Consider the following 15,403-nt stretch of genomic DNA (forward strand, 5'->3'; position numbering starts at 1 on the left):
TTTGGTAAAGTAAATCTACAGAGACATGAAGTTACAGTAAAAGAAAATTAGACAGAAAATCTTTCATTTGTAATTTAGGCAACAGAAAATGTACTAGAAAATTACAACCAGGACTCAAAGAGAGGAGTGAATTTCTCGTGAGCGGGAACACGCTTCCACCGCTGATGGAAGTGTGAAGACGCCTCATTGCCTTGGACACAGATTGGCGATATCCTAAAAAGTGAAGTCGGTGCCTCTCTGGCTGTGCCATGCCACGCGTCCATGCGCACTCGTGAGCACGGGCAGGAAAAGTGCACGACTGCCCGTCCATGCTGGCTTTCCGATGGCACGCACTCCTGCTCAGGGAAGGGGTGAACTCCTCCAGGCTGGGCCAACCAGTGGCGCTTTCTTCTGCTGCGAGTTGAAACGGACTCCATGGCAGCAGGTTGATTGGGTTTTATTCCAGGGCTCTGAACAACAAAGCAGGCTGTGATAATTTAAGGACACAGGCTCTGGAATCAGCTAGACTGGTACAGGATTCTCAGCTGTAACACTTATCTGCTAAGTGGACCCCAGAGAAATAGGTATTCGCTCTGAATATCAGATGTTTCCCTTCTCCAAAGTGGAGATGACAAATCCTCTTACAAAATGGTTCTGACGATGACGCAACAGAGCACAAGATGAATCCCCAATGGCGGCATTAGAACACTGCTATCAGGAGACCAGCATTTGGATTATTGCTATCGTTGTTGCTATTGCTGTTATTATCGTACTGTTTTTACCTAAGGTGCTGAAGAAATCGTTGCCTAGGAAAGGAAACCCAGGTCGGTTGGCCAGAACGATCATCCGGAAGTCGGGATGAATCACCACAACATTCTCTCTTCCGCTGACATTTGCCGAATCTGAAAAACAAAATATCTTACTGTTTATTCTACATTGATATTGTTAAAATGCTGAAGACCATCAAGCTACAGCCTTTAAAACAACAAACAGTCACACTATTCAATTACCTGCTTAAAAAAAAAGTCTGATAAAGCATATCCCACTTTGTACAGCCACTTGTAGCTGCGTATCAGTTCAATGTACACCTAAAAAACACATGGCAAAATTTTGCCAAACAATGCCTAAACTAGGCTTGAGATGTTGCCATTCCTTTAAAAAAAAGTAAAAATTCCACCCATAACAAGGAATCATCCAAGATCAATCCCCGCATTGTGATCTGATCATTTGCACAGCCCGCCGTTGTGCTGCAAGGAAGAGGCACTGGTTAGACTGTGTACCCCGCAACCTAACCATACGAGGCGAGCCGCTTGAAAGTCCACTTAGCTCATTTGCTCAAGGGTTTCCAATGAACTTGAGTTCTTAAAATAAGTGATCTCAGATTGACTGACGCTTTCTCTGTGCAAACTGCTCACTATATTAGGGGACGGCCGTTGCGCACGGCGGACGCGTAACATCGCTCTCTACACAATCGTTTAAAAAAACGAAAGCTCCATCTCACGGTGATTCTGAGCAGAAGCGCTCACCATCTGGGTCTGCTTAAATCTCAGCTTTGGCCTGTCCATCTTTTCAAGTGACGGCTGGGAAAGGCCTGTCTTTTATGGCACCAAAAGCAACCTTTCCACAGACCGCACATTCAGGTCCTGGTGCCTCCAACGGCATAAGTGCTTGACATCACACAAAAAATCACAATAAAAGCAAAACCACAACCATTATAGAAGCGGTGCTTCATAGATCCTGCTCAAAAGAATGTCAGGGGGAAAGGAAAGGCAGAGAATTCTGTTTTTTAAAATATGACCACGATTGGCACCTGATGTTGGAAAGTATGCGACTCCTGGATGGCTAAGCGAGCCCCGTGAAACGTGTCGGAGAATGTGGAGGGAGACTCAGCGACAAGGATCCCTAACTCTGCCTTTGTTCCAGCCACGCTTTCTGCCTTTCCACTCCTTGCTCCTCGTGAAGCCGCTAAGAAGGACAAACTGGATTCTCAAACGGCAGGTCCGACATCGGGAATATTTTAGTACTTTTTGGGCACTGGGTTTCTTAGACTCACAAATGGCAGCCTTGCAATGGCAGTAGCCACAAGGAAAATAAATTCCTGAACGGGGTCCCTTGGCGTGCTCTCGTTTGGTACTGGAGATTTTAGTTCTTGGTTTCAACTCGTTTGGTGTCCTGAACTAACGTAGCTCACTGCCATCAGGTCCATTCTGACTCATGGCGACCCAAGGGCAGGGTCTAACTTCCCGGGGGTTTCTGAGCCTGTAACTTTTCAGGGAAGTGGAAAGCTTTGATTTTTAACCCCTGAAGCTGTTGGTGGTAGTGTACCACTGACCCTGTGGCTGGCAGCCAGTGTGTAACCACGACACCCCCAGGGCTCAGTGGCTGTATATTACCAAGAGCTGGTTACCGATTTTCAAATCTTTTCAGACACAAAAACTAGAAAATATTCTCACAGTGTATTCAACAAAGCAATTTTTCCTTGTAGGCTCAGTAGACTGATGAGCTTCATTCATTTACATTTCCTCTATTAGGAAAAAAAAAAGAAGAAGGGAGGGAGGGAAAGAGACAATCCCAAACAGAGGATGATTCAAGTATGACTTCCTCCTGTTTTCCTATGGGCTATGTGTGTGTAATGTTTTCCTATATGTACAGGTGTACAAAAAAACCCCAACAACGATATACATAGAAATAGACACATATATGCCATCTATAATAAAATGTAATAACATTCACTGATATTTTATTATTAAGAGCAGATATTACTAGAAATATATCAGAACTTTAAAAAATTTTCAGACAGCAAGAAAAAGAAATAAACCATAAAGATAACTGAAAAGCGAATTAAGTATTATTATTATTAAGTATTATTATTCTTTCAGTAGAAAACTATGATGTTGTATTGTCCTCCTACTATTGACATTTTGAGACGTTCTCTGTCTATTGAAAGTATTGATTTTTTAATATCATTGTGAATGAAGGAGTGTGGAGTGGAGACTCAAAGCCCATCTGTAGGCAACTGGACGTCCCCCTTACAGCAGGCTACGAGGAGGAGAAGAGCTAGTCAGGGTACAGTATAGCACTGATGAACACACAACTTTCCTCTAGTTCTTTCATGCTTCCTCCCCACCCCTATCATGACCCCAATTCTACCTTACAAATACGACTACACCAGAGCATGTGCACTGGTAAAGATAAGAGTTGGAAACACAGGGAATTCGGGACAGATAAACCCCTCAGGACCAACAATGAAAGTAGCGATGCCAGGAGGGTGGAGGGAAGGTGGGATCGAAAGGGGGAACTGATTCCAATGATCTACATATAGCCTCTTCCTGGGGGACAGACACCAGAAAAATCAGGTGAAGGGAGACATCAGACTGTGTAAGACATAAAAAAAAAAGTTTACAAATTATCAGGGGTTCATGAGGGCGCAGGGAGTGGGAAGGAAAGGGAAAAAAAGGAGGAGCTGATACCAAGAGCTCAAGTAGAAAGCAAATGTTTTGAGAACGATGAGGGCAACAAGTGTCCAAATGAGATTGACACAATGGATGGATGTATGGCTTGTGAAAAGAGTTGTACAAGCCCCCAATAAAATGATTTAAAAAAGAAAATGATAATGGTAACAAATGTACAAATGTGCTTGACACAATGGATGTATGAATGAATTGTGTTAAGAGCTGTACAAGCCCCCAATAAAATGATTAAAAAAGTATTGATTTAAAAAATCATTTCATTGGGGGCTCACACAACTCTTATCACAATCCACACATCAGTTGACTCAGGCATGTTTGTACATGTGCTGTCCTCATTCTCTTGTAGACATTTACTTTCTATTGAGCCCTCGGTACCAGCTCTTTCTCCCCCAGCCCCACCCTCATAACTCCCGATAGATTGTACATTGCTATTATTTTCATGGACCATATGGATGATTTGTGTTACATTGAATATGGGTTTGTAGCTTATGGCCACATAGCCAGCTAAGCCTGTGATTAGTGACCAGAGTTGTAAAAGTTTTATGTATTTTTTTTAAAAGTTGCTTATTTCATACTCACTTGCAACAATGCGTCTTCCATCTGCTAGAATCATTTCTCCATTTTCTACTAGAGTTTTTAAAATGCAGGTGACATTGGTGGGTGCCTTGTCTGCCTCATCGACAACCAGAATGTGGCCCAACTTTACGGCTTTAACCTTGGAAGACAGAAAATGCAGCATAAACAAGAGTGAAAGTAGCCGTCCTCAGCATGTCATCATTTACTGCTTTGGGTTTATGATAACTCACTCAATGTACTGCCACCGAGTCCATTTGGGTTCGTGGCCACCCTACAGGGCAGAGCAGAACTGCCCCCGGGGGCTTCCGAGCCGGTCACTCGTCACAGGAGGGTGACGCCTCAGCCTGCTCCCTTAGAGCCGCGGAAGGCTGCCGGCTGTCCCTGTGGGTTCCTGACTCTACGGGACAAAAAGCCCCGTCTTTCTCCCCAGGACTGCTTTATGACACATGCTGGGAGGGGGGAAAACTGATTGTGCAATATCTTTTTATTTTATGGTACCAGTAAACTGAAATAATAACGAGGACAAAGTATGGCTTCTGTCCTAAGCCCAGGTTTTAATTTCTCTTTAAAGTAAGGAGACTCTAGAGCAGTGGTTCTGAACCTTCCTCCTGCCGCAACCCTTTCATGCAGTTCCTCATGTTGTGGTGAGTCCCAAGAATGAAATTATTTTTGTTGCTACTTTGTAACTGTCATTTTGCTACTGTTATGAATCGGGCAACCCCTGTGAAAGGGTCGTTCGACCCCCTAAGGGGTCGTGACCCACAGGTTGAGAACCGCTGCTCTGGAGGCTGGTCCCTTCAGGGTCCCATGATGCTGTGATGCTTTGTGCCACTGTTGGGACAGAACTGTCCACACAGAGGGACACCCCTGAGCCCAGGATTCCTTTGAAACGAAGCTGAGAACTAGATCTTCCCAGTTAAACCATTTTTAACTTTTAGAAGTGCTACTTAATTTCAAGCTGTGTATTTGGAAACAGCAGCAAACATTAAAAAAATTATAATACAAAAAAAATCAATAGTAGCTTTCTGTCATTCCCTGAATCCCTCTAGAAAGAAAAAAGAATAAGAAAACATGTCCTTTATGCAACAATCTGCATTTAACTACCTGCTTCTCAAACAACACATCGACAATTACTTTCCGGTCAGACTGAAGTAAAAAAGAATCTCTGTGAAGCGTCCCTACACCCCACCCCCTACCCCACTGGGTGAAATAGGAGTCTAATCCTACTAACCAAAGGCGAGTCTTCATAGACAATGAGTCCATCTTCCACAGAAGGCTGAAGAGTCAGGGCTTGCACCGTGGTGTCCCTAAAGTTAGAGCAACACGTTTCACGGTTAGTGATGAGAGGAAGCGATGTTTAATCCTTACTAACATATATATCCTCTTTCTTCTTCTTGGCTGGCGTTATGCTTCTCCCAAGACGAACGAAAATAACAACAGAAAGTCTAAGCTGCAAGAGCATTTGTGAAGATGTGGAATATAAATCACAAGACTTCGGGGGGTGAGGCCCGGTTTACAGGTTCTGCTGGTTCCTTCTCCTGGGAAATTCCCTGGGGACCAGTCCATCCCTGAAAATCACCTGGTGACAGAGAGATGGACACACACGTACACACACAAAGAAGGCTTCAAAAAGTTCATGGAAAAATGCAATGGAGTTCTTTCATGAATTTTTGCAGGCTCCGTGTGTATAGTTATAAGTAAACACACATAAATAAAACACTTATATTGTTTAAAAACAATTCTAATGGCACGTTTGGGGACACCTGTGTGTGCTGCTATGGTGGCCAATTAAACCCAGCCTATGGCTCCCACGTCCAGGCTCAATCTGCTACCAGGAGGTGCGACAACCACACCGCCGCCCCTGGACAGGGCCATTTTATGTCTGAAATTTACCTCCTCGGATTAATCTGCCCTCCTTTAGATCAGGAACTTCAAAAGCACTGATGGTAAAACATTCTAACGCTTTGTGCCCTTCACATGTGGAGAGTGAAGTTTGCATCACTTAGGAATATGTTGTAGGAGTTACCTCAGTTCAGATATTCTTACGGGAAGACGTCTATATCTTCATCTTCCCCCCAAAAGTCTCGTGTCCGGCTTGTTCAGAGCACACAGAGTTAGAATCCCTTTCCAATTGTGATGTGCGTCTTTCTTTGGGCGAGTTCAAAGTTGCCCTTTCAAATTGTCCTACCATTCACTCAAAAGGAAGTTGCAGTCATGTGGACTGGGAGCTGCGTGTGTGTAAGACACTGTGCAATGTGGACTTCAGACCCCGGTACTGGGACAGGCTTAGGGTGTGCAGGTGAGCGGCTATTTTATACCCAACAAAATATTCACCAACTCAAAGGCATAATATCTGCCTTCGAAACTGCTACTCAAATGCAAAATTTTACTACAATCCATGAAAATGTCCATTTTGGGGAAGGGAGTGTAATAATTCCCACAATAATCTCAAACACAGCAAACTTAAAGTGATCACTCAAATAATTTTTATTTTAGCAAAACAAATGTAACCCAAATCAGTAGATTGCTTTGTGGGATCGGGGAAAGGAGACTTTGGAATCAGACCAATGCAGATTCAAATGCCGGCAATTGCCACTTATTAACCCTTGAGCTTGCCAGGAATAAAGCCCCCCAGGAAGACACTAAGCTCTGAGGAGTAGTTAGCATAGTATCTGGTGGTTAAAACCAAAGCAGTCACTGCCCTCGAGTTGACACTGACTCACTGGAACTGGGACACTGCAGAGCTGCCTCTTGCGAGTTTCCGAGACTAATTCTACAGGAGTAGAAAGGTCAGTCTTTCTCCCTCAGGCAGACCCTCGTGGTTTCGAACTGCTGGCCTTGCAGATCACAGCCCATTTGGCAACCACGACACCATCAGGGCAGACAGGAAGAATGTCATTACCTGTCACTCTAGGCAATTTGTTGCTATGACTAGTGCTGTTTTTGATGACTGACTTCTATTTGATCCTCAGATCATAACATAAATGATCAACACCACCACACAAACCCCCACAAAAACCACCATTGCCGCTGAGTTCTTTTTAACTCATGGTGACCCTGCAGGGAAAGGCAGAACTGCCCATGTGGGTTCCGAGTCGTAAATATTAATGGTAGGGGAGGCCTCACTTTCTCCCGAGGGGGGGCTGGCTGGCTGCCTCGATGAGCACTAACGGTGCCACCAAGACTGCCCGCATGAACGACACTTCTTGCAACTCTCCCGTGGCTCCTTTCTGCCAGCTTAGGCGCCCTGCTATAGGCTTCCTTTGAACTCAGGGTGGCTTATATTTCAGCCCTTAGCACATGAAGTTGTAACTATTTATTTTAATATCTCTCTTTCTGCACAGACCAGAAGATCCAAGGTTGTGGCTCAAATCTCCCCTGTCCCTCATTCTGCCCACAGCATCTAGTACATATCTGGCTCACAGAAGGAACCTAACACGTATTGTTGAATGACTGAAGGCAGGAAGGAAATAAACCGAAAGGTCACTGCTACCAAGTAAATGCCACTCCAGTGACCCTACCGACAGGGTAGAACGGCCCCTGTGAGCGTCTAAGACTGAAAACCTCCCGGGGAGTAGAATGCCTCATCTTTCTCCTGTGAAGCAGCCAGTGGTTTCAAACTGCTAACCTCGTGGTTAGCGGCCCTAACACATAACCTGTTATGCCACCTAGGTTCCTTCAAAAAGGTTTGGTTTTTTTTCATTTATTTATTTGAAATAGACGCTGTCGCTTAGTAGAGCCGACAGTATGACAGTTTCTCCAACATTTTGGATCGTGGACTTTTTTTTACAAAAATAGAGAATCTTGAACTGCAGGGCCCATGTTAGTAAATGGTGGCTTCGATTAAGGCTGCTACTCTCAGAAGTAAGGACTCTTCCTGTTTACCACAGATTTGTGTCAGAAAGCACAGTTAGGTATGGATTGTTAAGAGGTGTAAGAGCCCCAAATAAAATGACTTTACAAAGAAAGAAAGAAAGAAAGTACACTTTTATCCACAGGCTACACTTGGGTTGACCAGTCACGGGGCTGAGGGGAGATTCTTGGGGCCCATCATGGACTCCACTGAGTAGAACTCTGTCTGTTTTGTACTTAAATCTTCTGCACCATGGTCCCCATCCACCAAAGCTTGAGCACACATGTTGGCCATACCGGCATCAACCGTGAACGTTTCTAGACTCTGGCAATGTGGTTTTGAGTTCCTGACACGTGTAAGACACTCCCTGGACTGCAGACGTCATACCTTGGTGCTGTGATAGGCCATGTGAGTGTGTGTGTGCTTGTGGAGGGAGGGATAAAAATATCCATAACAAGAATTCTGGGTTTTGATTTCACAGGTGACTTCTCCTGCCTGCCTTGTTTGTACCTCAAAAGGCTGAGAGAAGTTTCAAAAGCGTTTCCTTCGACGAGACCAGTCACCACTTGTACGTCCCATTCAGAGTCCTCCACCCCAGCTCTCCCGGGCCTCGTCCCTGGATCTCCCACTTCCGACAGTTAGCCATACATTTGACAGTGACTCCGAGATCACTCTTTCATCTTCTACCAAAGTCTCATGTGATTGGATCTAAAATAAAGCCTTGGAGACAGTCAGGGAAGGGGAAAGGTGCCGCGATGAGGCCTGGTGGTGTAGTGGTGACATGTGGGAAAGCCTCAGCGGCTGTGTGTGCGAGAGACGGGCTTTCTGCTCTCAGGAAGAGGTCCAGGCTCAGACTCCCACACAGGCAGAGCTACCCTGCCCCACGCGGTCACTAGAAGTCAGCACAGATTCCATGGCAATCAGTTCATTGGTTTTTAATCAATTTTTATTGACAGTGACTTGCTTCCTATTCAGCACAATGATGTCACAGAGTCATGTCACCATTTTTGGAATTCTGGGGCCTTGGAAATTTCCTGTAGGACAAGCGTACTCAAACTGCAGCCTGTGGGCCACATAAGGCCCATCGAGGACATTTATCCAGCCACCTGGGTGTCTCTGCCCGTTTGTTTATTTACTTCAAAATAAGATATGTGCAGTGTGCAAAGGCATTTGTTCATAGTTGTTTTTTTTAATTATAGTCCAGCCCTCCAACAGGTCTGAGGGACAGTGAACTGGCCCCCTGCTTAAAAATTTTGAGGACCCCTGCTCTAGGAGATTGCTGATGCTTTTTGAGCTCAAGGTAAGTTTTTAGAGTGTTAAATCAAGAACAGAGTTTAATTAATCACACTTAGATTCACTGTTAATGCTCTAGCAATAGAGGAAGGGGGTGGGTGAGAAAGGGTGAGGGATGTGTTCACACAGATTTTTATAGCAACACAATGAATTTCCCACCTCATCTGTCACACATTTAATGGGCAACAATATGACACCTTCCAGCACCCAAAAGGAAAAGGGACCGTTTGCATTGTTATTAGTAAAAAGGAGTAATTCCGCTGTTCCCCTCATAATTCTAAAGTCTCCAGGTGGTTTCAGAACAGGCGAATGCAGCTAAGCTCCAGCTTCCCTAAGAGCAACATGCGTGCCCTGAAACGTGCACATTCTGATCACGTCCCGCTCGGCCACTCCGATTTCTCAAAGGGCTTTTGTGCTAAAAATAACCATAGGTTGGCACAAACAAGCATAAATCTGATGTTTTCTGAAAGAGACGGCCAATGAGGATACATACTAAATGGGAGCCCTGGCCTCGGGTGAGGAAGTCTTGTAAGAAGGCATGCAGGGTATAAACGCAGGATCCCTCATTCTCCCTAGTGATCCTGTCATCTTAGAAGCCAAAGGATAAGGAAAAGCTCCTAAGATCCGTAACATCACACTGAGTTAAAATTTCTGTGAGTTTCCCTGATGGTCAGACCTACAACTAGAAATCATCTTTTACCTTCCATTTTGTACTTAAAGCATCAGGGGCAGGGGTGGGGTGTGTGAGCAAGCTCGTTTTCCAAAATTCTAAGTATCCTGCTATTTTGTCAGCCTCAAATTAGTGACTAAGGGGACACTCATTGTCTCAGGTGGTAAGCCAACTTTTCATTTTTTAATGGACATTCTCAACAAATAAAGGGCTAACACAGGGCCGATGCGGTAGAAGCCCTCTGCAATTAATTTTTTCCCTGTCCCTTGACTTTGGTGCTTCTGAGTGCCATCTGTTCTTCAGGCTGTTGCTACATCTGAAAATGCTGAGAATAAACAGCTAGCCATCTCTGGCATTCAAAGCATTCTGGTATTCTAGCCAGGAATGGATGGAACATCCACTGAGCAGTTAACAAGCCGATGAAGCACTGGAAGCACCCACTCATCTCTGCGAAGAAATCTGGAAGACAGCTAGTTGACCAACTGACTCGAAGAGATCCACATGTGTGCCCATTCCAAAGAAAGACGACCAACAACGGAATGCTCAGACTATAGAACTATATCATTGATACTGCATGCCCCTCAAATTTTCCTTAAGATCACCCCACAGATGCAGCAACACATTGACAGGGAACTGCCAGAAGTGCAGGCTGGATTCAGAAGAGGACGTGCAACAAGGGATATCATTGCTGGTGCCAGGTGGATCTGGGCGGAAAGCAGAAGATACCAGCAAGACGTGTACTTATAGTTCATTGACTATGCAAAGGCATTAACTGTGTGAGCATAAACCATGGATAATTATGAAAAACCTGGGAAGTCCAGAACACTTCATTGTGCTCATTCAGAACTTGTATATGGACCAAGAGACAGGTACGGGAACAGAACAAGAGAATACTGCCTGGTTTAAAAATCAAGAAAGGTGTTCATCGGGGCTGTAGCCTCTCACCATCCTTATTCAATCTGCATGCTGAGCAGATCATCAAAGAATGAAGACGAATGTGGTATCAGGATTGGAGGAAAGCTTATCAAGAGACTGTGGTAAGCAGAAAGTGAGAAGGACTTGCAGATTAAGATCAAGGATTGTAGCTTTCAGTATGGATTAATAGTCAATATAAACAAACAAACAAACTCACTGCCGCAGCATCAATGCTGACGCACGGTGACCCCTGTGGGTTTGTAAGACTGAAATGCTGCCTCAAGTGGAAAGACCAGACTTCCTCCCACTAAGCTGCTGGTGGTTTCCAACTGCCTACCTTGCAGGTGGCAGCCAATCCATGACCACTCTACCACCAGGGCTCCCCGAACTCCACATAAGGAAGATCTAAATCCTCACAACTGGACAATTGGGTAACATCATGATAAATGGAGAAAAGATGGGAATTGTCAAGCATTTTGTCTTGCTTGGAGCCACATCCAATGCTCATGAAATCAGCAGTCAAGAGATCAAAAGACGGACTGCAGCCACTAAATCTGCTGCGCAAGACCTCTTTTGAGTATCGAAGAGCAAGGACGTTACTTTAGGACCGAGGTATGTCTGACTCAAGCCAGGGGTTGGGACTCCACTGCCTCATGTGCATGTGAACGTTGGACATTGAAGAAGGAAGAATTGATGCACTTGAACTGTGGTGCTAGAGAAGAAGATTGACAGTGCTGTGGCCTACTAAAATGACAAACCATTCTACGCTGTAACAAGTAAGGCCAGAGTGCTTCTTACAGGCAAGGATGGAGAGACTACGTCTTGCATACTTTGGACATATGCTCAGGAGAGACCAGTCCCTGGAGAAGGACATCATGCTTGGTAATGGAGTGGGTCAGCAAAAACTGGGAAGGACCGCTACAATCTGGGTTGACACAGTGGCGGCCTTAGTGGGTCCAGGCACAGAAGCAAAGGGGAGGATGGCAGAGGACTGTGCAGTATTTGGTCGTGTTGTGCACAGGGTCACTGTGGGTCCGAGCTGACTTGATGGCACTTAACAACAACACGCATTCTTTGAGTGGTGTCTTTTTGATATTGCACATCACCCTGCAATGTTCTTTCCTTGCACACATTATGCTTTGGGACTTGTGCACGTCTGTACATGTAGTTCGCTTCGTTCATTGTCACTGCTTTATTGTGTTTCCGTGGATTGCTTTATCATCTCTCCTCCTCCTGAGAGACAGTTTCAGTGTTTCTATCTTTGGCGCTCATAAATCATTGTGGCTGTAAATATTTTCCAGCAGGCTCTTTATGCACATTGGCCGAGAGTGGAAACATTCCCTCGGTAAATGTAAAATTCATATTTCCCTGAAAGTCCAAGGATGGGGTGGACTGGGAAGACAGCCAAGTGCACAGGGTGAAAACGGCCGCCGGGCTGACACTGAAGAAGGAGCAGAAACGAACAGTTACAAGATCCGGACTGGATAGTAGACAAGCAGGGGGTTAGGACCAGTAAGTGGAGAGTACACCAAAGGGCTTCAAAAAGTACATTGAAAAAATGCCATTCTCGTCTAATTCCACTGTTTCCTCTGATGATTTGGAAGCCCCCTTAGATACGCAGGGCTGCATGGCTGGCTACGGCCTGAGCTCTTCAGTTGACCAAAGGCTGGGTCGGTTTTCTGGAACCTGGTGGGGAGTGGGTTACATTCGGGCTGTTTACTATGTCAATAGTTCTAAATCACCACCCGCCCCCCCACCGCAGTAGAATGACGAGGCTTTCTACTCCTGTAAAGAGTTAGTCTCAGAGACCCATAAGGGCAGCTCCACCGTCCTGCAGGGTCGCTGTGAGTCAGAATCGATGCAGTGCCAGCGAGGTTAGTTTTAATGTAGTTTTATCTTTGATTTATCTGTAGGGGCTGATTATTTAGGATACTTGTGCAGGGTGTGACTGTCGTCCCAGTCTGGTCCCTGGCTCTGTTACTCATGGTTTCTGATGTAGAGAAGTGGTCATTTGTGCAGTGTATCACCTTTTAGAGGTAACACAAGGATGGTCCCCACGCCCAGAAAATACTTGATAAAAACCCATGGCTTGCATTTATGAGCATCTTAGCCCCAAAGGTACCAATTTTCCACACAGATAAACACTGTCCCCCAGAAGGTATTTTATTAGCTACAATTTCAATTGCTCCTCTAAAGAACAGCATTGACACACAAGCTAGTAAACATTCAGTCAGGGGCAAGAATCTCAGTAACACGAAGGGAAAGACAGTTCTGACACACGCTAGTCACATTTCCTTAGCCTGAGTTTAGAAAAGAGATGGATTTCCAGTGGATGGCACCAATACTTGACGGATTAGAGTGGTCAGCTCATGGTGGACATTTATCCTGTCCCGGTCCTGCTGGCCGCGGGTTGCACACTGGGCTTCTAACCACAAGGGCAGCAATTGGAAACCACCCGGTGCTCCAAGGGAGAAAGTTGAGGCTTTCCACTCCCGTAAAGAGTTAAGCATCTGACAGTGTTTTAAGTTATGCATAAGGTTTTCAGCGCTACTTCCTCCAAAATGCACAGCCTCGTCCAAAGAAGAATCCGTGCATTTGAATTTTAGCGCGGGAGAAGAATATTCAAAGTACCATGGACCGCTCAAAGGACACGGAGATCTCTCCTGGAAGCACAGCTCCAGTGCTGCTCAGAGGATGGCGAGACTTCTGCTTGCATCCTTCGGACATGTTGTCAGGAGAGATCAGTCCCTGGAGAAGGACGGGCCTCACGGGGATGGACTGACAACAGTCGCTGCAACAATGGGCTCCAACACAGGAACAGCTGTGTGGATGGCAGGCCTTCCTTCTGCTCTGCGTAAGGTCACTATGGGTCGGAACCGGCCAATGACACCTAACGACAAAGACTTACAGTCTCGGAAACCTACAGGGGCAGCTCTAGCCTGTTCTTCAGGGTTGCTGTGAGTCGTATCTACTCGATGGCAGAGCGTTTTTGAGGTGTTTTTTCTTTGAAATCAGTCTTCCTCACTTCTTGCTCTCTTACAACTTACAGCTGTCTCTCAGTTAAAGTCAGTGCCAATAAAAGGTCTACGCAAATACTGTGCAAAACTATTCTTCTTTAAACTCTGTGATTTAAAGTCGTTTGTCTGTTTGCTGGTTTCTTTGAAAAATTAAGACATTAATGTTTTCAAGTTAATTCTATGCGATCCCAAAGGCAATACAAATGATCAGATTGTGTGAAGACCAGGTTTTAGTCAAAATAAGGAAGGAAAATTGGCCTCTACAGAGTAAGCACAATCTGTTCTAAAATGCTGTTTGCGATGGTACATTAAGCTAATATCTCTTAATTTATTAATGAGTAAGAGGTTTCAAATCAGCGATGTTTATTTTGAGGGGGATATTTCAATTGATTTGTAGCTAACTTTCTTTTAAGAGGGCAGCACTAGTTTTTTAAACGTCAGTGAAGAAAGATGAGACTGTTGACACAGTGCTGCAAATGTCCCCAGTGGATGTCACCAATTGATGTGCATCTGAATATACTGAATAAGAACATGTAAGTGTCGTCCATCCCATTCCGACTCCGAGCCAGCCTACAGGATGGAGTAGAGCTGCCTCTGTGGGCTTCCCAGGCTGGACCTCTTTGAACAGGGTAGACAGCATGCTGACCTTGCGGCTAGCAGAAGTGCTTAGCCACTGCAACACGGGGCTCCTTCATGGGAGGAGAGAGCCACACCTTTCTCTAGAGGCCTGGCTGGTGGATTTGAACGATCAACTCTTTGGTTATGAGCCCAGTACTTTAACTTCCGGTTGTACTTTGATAAGCATGGGTGTACCTGCGTTTGGTCACATTTTGTGCTGTAGAGAGACGGCAGCCGGATGGCACTTCTATTCACATTTGCCAAGGAAACGCCCACTGCTCTCCATCGTGGCTGTGCAATGCCGCCACCCCCCAAGTAGTGTCTGCGGTTCCGAGTGCTCCACATGCCCCCGGCAGTTGTTCCTTCCTGTGCCGCTTTTTGCTTTTGTCTTTTAAGCTTTGCTCTTTGTGTCTATGTGAGGTGGTAGCTCATTCTTTTAATTTGTATTTCTCTTGTAGCTAAAGACTGGGCATTTGAGATGTCAATCCTACGTAAAGCGATCTTTCAAGTGAGGAAGAGTCCCTGGCATCATCCCCAAGCAAAATATTCTCCCAGGACTTACTTTGAAGCCAGTCATGAAATAAAGGTAAAGCGCTCCACCGTGATTACAATGAATGCAAAATGAGTGGCATCTAGAGAAGGTTCAGGAGAACGGGTTTAAGAAGCAAGCATGGCCAGGTCTCTGCTGAAACTGGGAAATGCATTGGGCCATATTGGGAGGGACATTTCCTCAGGTCTTGGACGGGGACAGTCATTTTACAGCCATCGCTACAGAAAGAAAGGAAACACAAGTGAGCCATGGTGGCTACCGCGTGGGCTACAAGGCGGCCCTGGGCTCACCTGAGGCTTTTTCCAGCCGTAGAACCTTTGAAGCCCCAGATTACTCAGCCTACTGAAGCCCCAGATTACTCAGCCTACTGAATTCTTGGGCGAAGCTGCTGCACAAGACCTTTTAACGAGTTAATGAGCCAGTTCCTTTGAATTATGAGAAGCACGGGACCCCAGCCTGGTA

At 45.3% G+C, this 15,403-nt stretch overlaps 1 protein-coding gene across 1 annotated transcript in view; it reads right to left on the reverse strand.

Annotated features, from left to right (window-relative positions):
• Positions 1-15,403, reverse strand: part of VWA8 (von Willebrand factor A domain containing 8) — a 405,888-nt gene that overhangs the window by 190,680 nt on the left and 199,805 nt on the right. Inside the window, exons 22-24 of the mRNA XM_075563021.1 lie at positions 5,257-5,332; positions 4,029-4,164; positions 762-881 (exon numbers count right to left, since the gene is read on the reverse strand). Coding sequence (XP_075419136.1) covers positions 762-881; positions 4,029-4,164; positions 5,257-5,332 — 332 coding nt within the window. The remainder of the gene's footprint in view (positions 1-761; positions 882-4,028; positions 4,165-5,256; positions 5,333-15,403) is intronic.

The sequence above is a fragment of the Tenrec ecaudatus genome, chromosome 11, assembly GCF_050624435.1.
Source record: "Tenrec ecaudatus isolate mTenEca1 chromosome 11, mTenEca1.hap1, whole genome shotgun sequence".
In the NCBI taxonomy this organism is placed as follows: Eukaryota; Metazoa; Chordata; class Mammalia; order Afrosoricida; family Tenrecidae; genus Tenrec; species Tenrec ecaudatus.